Here is a 5,228-nt window from a genome sequence, read left to right on the forward strand (position 1 = left end):
TAGTAATGAGCTCAGGCAACATGACGTCAAACTGACCAGCTGTTGTAATTGGCCTGATTTCTCCTCTTATTTCTTTTCAGCTGCTATAGCTGACAGAGGAGGTAGCAGTTCATTTTCACATTCAAAAAATGACACAAACTCATATGGCCCTAACATATTTAAAAAATGCAAGTAAAAACGGTTTTGCGTGGCAGGGCACCTTTAATGCTACGATCACGTCATGTGGGTTGGACGGTAGAGATGGGAAAGATTTTCACATTTATGTGTCATGGTTACAATAATAAACACATGGTTAAGGATAGGTATTAATCGAGGTCACGCTTTCCAAAAAGCACCGAAAAAGCTAAGTTGATTCATTATTGGAAACGAGCAGCAGTCTTGTGTGTAAAATACAGACCTCCCTCTGTGGACCTTGTCGCTCCATAACGTCTCCTTACTTCCTCCTTTGATTAACTACTATGGCCTCTAGAGGGCTTTGTCACTTAAAAGTAATGGTGTCATTTTAGGATACTTGCTGGAAAGACTGATGTTGACGTTATTCTTGGGAGAACAGTTTTTCCATCATCATTTGTATGGCACTTTTTAAAAGTTTTGGGACAGGTTGCCTGGATATTTCCAGACAGTTTGATTTCATTGTTATTTCACCAAGCTGGCCTGATTCCAATTCCAAGATTTATTTTAGTGAGTTACAGGTTAAAGTGGGGTATAGAGGTGAGCTGAGTTGCTGGTTCTCTTTAGGTATAAGTCATCTCAGGGATTTGGCATAATTTAAAGCTGTAATAGGTAGATTAGGAGAGACTGGATCACTTGAAATAGATCTGCAATAATTTATTGTGTAGTCGATTGAAAAACCTCAAAACAGTACTACACTGATTATCTAATCATTTGTGTAATTTATCAAGCAAAAATGCCCAATATTCGATGGTTCCAGCTTCTCGTGTGAGAATGTGAGAATTTAAGGCTTTTCTTGGTCTACTTTATAGTAAATTTAATATTGTTCTTATGATTTTGGTTTGTTGTTTGGACACAAGCAAATTTGAAAATGTCAACTTGTTATCTGTAATGAAAATAATTGCTTCAGTCCAACTTTGAAAAATCTACGAAAATTCGTTGAAATATTCTGACCATAGATATTTCACAAGCCATTACTCTGAGCTTTACAGCCTGCGGTGAGTCCCACAAGGCTCTTTGAATCTCTTGTAAATTCATCTTTTCCTTCTTTCCAGGGTCCTGAAGCACTCTGTAGACGCCACTTATGAGGACCAGGGCCCCAGCCCAGGCTTCCGCATGGAGACATCCATCTTTTATGTGGTCTACTTCGTGGTGTTCCCCTTCTTCTTTGTCAACATATTTGTGGCTTTGATCATCATCACCTTCCAGGAGCAGGGGGACAAGGCCATGTCCGAGTGCAGCCTGGAGAAGAATGAGGTGTGAGAGTGGTGAAAAGTGATGCATTTTGTTGTTGTTTTTTCTCCTGGAAAAGACTTACTCCCCTCTCCCCTGAATGAAAGAAGAACACACGCTCATTACTACTGAAGAAGTGCTAGTTTCCGAAAATGTTTCTCTCTTGCATCACAAATGTTTTCTTCATTAGAAATCAGAGCACATGCTTATCCACTTATGAACATTACTTCCAAGCAAATTTGATCTAACATGGCTTACAATTCCCTCAAACAGAACAAAGCACTTAAGAAGAAAACAGTGGGGTTTATCTTCTCCATTTTTTTCATCTCCACTTCACACAGACTTTGTTAAACTCATGCTGTGTTTTCTCATTAATGTATTGGCAAGTGATCAGTGAGCCTCAATTTGTAGTCTCATCTTTTCATATTAAGAGACACTTAGAAAACCTTCTTGGACATGCCAGCTGTCTTTCATTTTTTTACATTAGATTTTTCCAGCACTTTTCCCTCCTATGGTGCTCGGTGTAAGGACCCATACTCAATTAGTTTTTTTGTTTTATCTTATCATCAAACAGAGGGCATGTATTGACTTTGCCATCAACGCCAAGCCGCTGACGAGATACATGCCAGAGAACAAGCAGTCCTTCCAGTACAAGATGTGGAAGTTTGTGGTGTCGTCGCCGTTTGAGTACGCCATCATGACTTTAATCGCCCTCAACACAGTCGTGCTGATGATGAAGGTCAGTGATTCCTCCTGCTAGTATTCTGGGTAGGAATTTAAAATTAAAACTATTTGGTTGTCTTTTCTCGGCACATTTGTTGCTTCCCTGAGGTTTTTGTCACTTTTTCCAATGTTTTTATCCAGTTTTTTCCCCACATTTTATTATTTATTATTCTTTTTTTAGCGTTCTTTTATCATTTTTTTTTCAATGCTATAAAATTGAATTAAACCAAATGAAATGGAAGTAGTGTACTTATCATTTATGTTATGTGTTATGAGCGTTGTAGGGAACCATCCTCATTATTTTCTTATGTTTTTAAAATTTGGTTGAAAGAAACCCAAATTTGACCTGAGGACAACAGGAGGGTTAAAGCTCCAATTACTCTCAAATCCCTCTCAGCCACAAACGTGATATACCCAATATAATGCAGCAAACTGTTGTAAAATTTAAGAGGGCTGCAGAAGCAAAGGCAGTTCCCATGAATATGTACCATTTAACAATTTAGCACTTAAGGCAGACATGCTATCACAAAAGCAATGCTGGTCTGGCCTTGGGACATGGTCAACAATATCAAACGCCACCAGCATTGCATCACGGCGACACTTCTGCCAAACAGTGCATGCTGCTATCAGAGAGAAGTGCTCGTGTCTTGGCAATTTCTTTATTCATCTACTCAGAAGAGAAAATCTCTGAAGGAATGAAACAGCCAGTTTGAGTATTAATGCAGGCTGGTGCCAAAGAGGAGCTCTGTTTGCCTGGTGCTTGTCCAATTTTTCCCACATTTCTTTCTCACACTTCAATTTTGAGTAACATTTCAGTTCCTCAGGCACATTTTGTCAAAGGAAGCAATGGCACCGGCAGGATTCTATTTTGCACAAGAACCACCGTGGCTCTCTTACAGTTGCTCATATTTGCAGCAGAGTCATTCAAAAAGCCAAATACACTACACACAGCCAGCCGCACATAGAAACGCACACATCTTCACACAAGTTTCACACAAAATAACATGGTCATAGCTTTAGTGACTTTCAACAAAACTAATAAAGGCCCATGTACAAACATGTCCAGTGCCCTGTGTAACTTTGGATTTGGCCTTCCAGTTTCTTCTCTTAAGACATTTTTATACATTTCTAAGTGACTAACATTTCAGTCAGAGGCATAGATATCAAACCTTTTCTATATCTATCGTCTAAGATTGTGAAGTTAGTATTATGTTGCTGGATGAAGGGTTTACAACGGCCACAACTAGAAGACTTAAAAAAAAAAAAAGCTAAAGTCTGACATCCTCTCACATCTAAAGAAAATGTGTCATAAGTCACAGAGTTTTTGTCAGATTATGTATTTTGCAGAGACTGGGGATCTGGCAGGATCACTACTGGAAAGACTACATCTAGGTGTCATTTGAGATGTTTTTGCTATCCTACACCTCAAATTTACAATCAGGAAAAACTGTTGAAGAATGGAGCAGAAACAGCTTTTGGCGACAGCTGTCCTCGTCACAAAGAATGTGCAGAATGTGGACTCGACCCCGGTTGGTCTCCACTCTATCTTGGTAGAATGGGAAGGCTCTTGTTCACTCCACCAGTTTCTACTCCCCATCCACTGTCAAAGAGAATCAAAACTTGTTCACCTTCTTGCGTCTCCCTGGAGTCCTTTCCAACAATGGGAATTGTGGGATTAATAAAGGATTTGGAATCTTGAATGTTTACTATCCATCCGCACAGAGCGCTCCTATTAATTGTTGACGTTCACGTCATTGAATTTTAATATTTGAGTCCAGACTAAAATCATACAAAAATTTTAAACATGTTTGATTTAATTGTAATATCAAGACAAGAAAAAGACAGACTTAGGTAGCTTAGGCTGAGTTTTATGACCACCTTACACCAAACAATTAGGATCACAGGAGCACGCCACAACTGTAATAACACTCTTCTGATTTTATTCCAATATTGAAAATGTTCCCTCGACAATGAAATCACTTTAAAAGTCTTTTGGTCTAAGGCCGGCATAACATCAACACAAAAAGGCACAGATCAGTTTAGTCTAACAATCACCTGCCATTACCGTAGTGGTAAGACACTGTGTTTACTGACACCATATTAAAATGTGTATTTGTACTTACCTACATCTGAGCAATCAAATATAATTGGTCTGGAGTGCTTCTTGCTTTGTATTTATAGTTTTCAGTATCATAAAGCTATCTGAACAGTGCATAGGGGTTAAGGATGCAGCTTTTACACTCTAATGTAAACTATATTAAGTGTATGCTTTGACTTCTGTCCGCAGTTCTACGGAGCTCCAGACCTGTACGAGTCCATGCTGAAATACTTAAACATCGTCTTCACAGCCCTCTTCACATTGGAGTGCATCCTCAAGATTATTGCCTTCGGTCCACTGGTGAGACAATATGCTGAATGTACTCATCAAGCGCTCTTCAATTATTCACTGTTGTATTGTGTTTCTGTTTACACACATGAGGGGTAATCTCTCTTTGGATATGCAAATCAAGGACTTCTGCATCAAGCTGCTCTTACTGTGCTTTTTGTTCTCAGTTAATTAAATGTTGTCCTTGTGAATGCTTAGTATTTAGAGACAAACCGGGTATTTCTAATTAGGAAACAGAGACATTTGTTACACTTGGAAAGGATGTGATTTTGTTTGGGCAAAAGTACTTACAATAAAATGTATAGCAGTGGATAACAAAACAGTAAAAGGTATGAAATATTAAATTCCGGAATGAGGAGGAAATGAAGGGATGAATGGTAGCATGGGTAGGCAAAAAGAATAAATCTTTTCCCAACATGGGGCCGTCTGGCCCGCAGCGAGGCGTTTTATCTCTTTGTTCCATTTACCAGGCCCATTTATTAAATGGCTTTTCTCACACACCACTTGCCTCCACCTGTTTAGCTGTTAAGCCCAGACGGATGAGCTCGCATCTGCTGGTATAAACACTCGGCTGCAGCGCTCTTCAGACTGCAGCTGCAGGGCCGGCAGCAGCCTCTGCCCTCAGCAGCTGGATGATTGACCAGTCTGGGGCCAAACAAGCTCAGCAGTTAGTTTATGCAGCAGAGGTGTGTGTGTGTGTGTGTGTGTGTGTGTG

General features: G+C 39.7%; 1 protein-coding gene across 8 annotated transcripts in view; it reads left to right on the forward strand.

Annotated features, from left to right (window-relative positions):
* cacna1bb (calcium channel, voltage-dependent, N type, alpha 1B subunit, b) overlaps nt 1–5,228 on the forward strand; it is a 300,576-nt gene that overhangs the window by 246,990 nt on the left and 48,358 nt on the right. For all 8 annotated transcript variants that reach the window (XM_032540360.1, XM_032540362.1, XM_032540361.1 and 5 more), the window contains 3 exons: nt 1,227–1,428; nt 1,979–2,143; nt 4,415–4,525. In XM_032540360.1, the coding sequence (XP_032396251.1) occupies nt 1,227–1,428; nt 1,979–2,143; nt 4,415–4,525 (478 nt within the window). The remainder of the gene's footprint in view (nt 1–1,226; nt 1,429–1,978; nt 2,144–4,414; nt 4,526–5,228) is intronic.

The sequence above is a fragment of the Etheostoma spectabile genome, chromosome 16, assembly GCF_008692095.1.
Source record: "Etheostoma spectabile isolate EspeVRDwgs_2016 chromosome 16, UIUC_Espe_1.0, whole genome shotgun sequence".
NCBI lineage: Eukaryota > Metazoa > Chordata > Actinopteri > Perciformes > Percidae > Etheostoma > Etheostoma spectabile.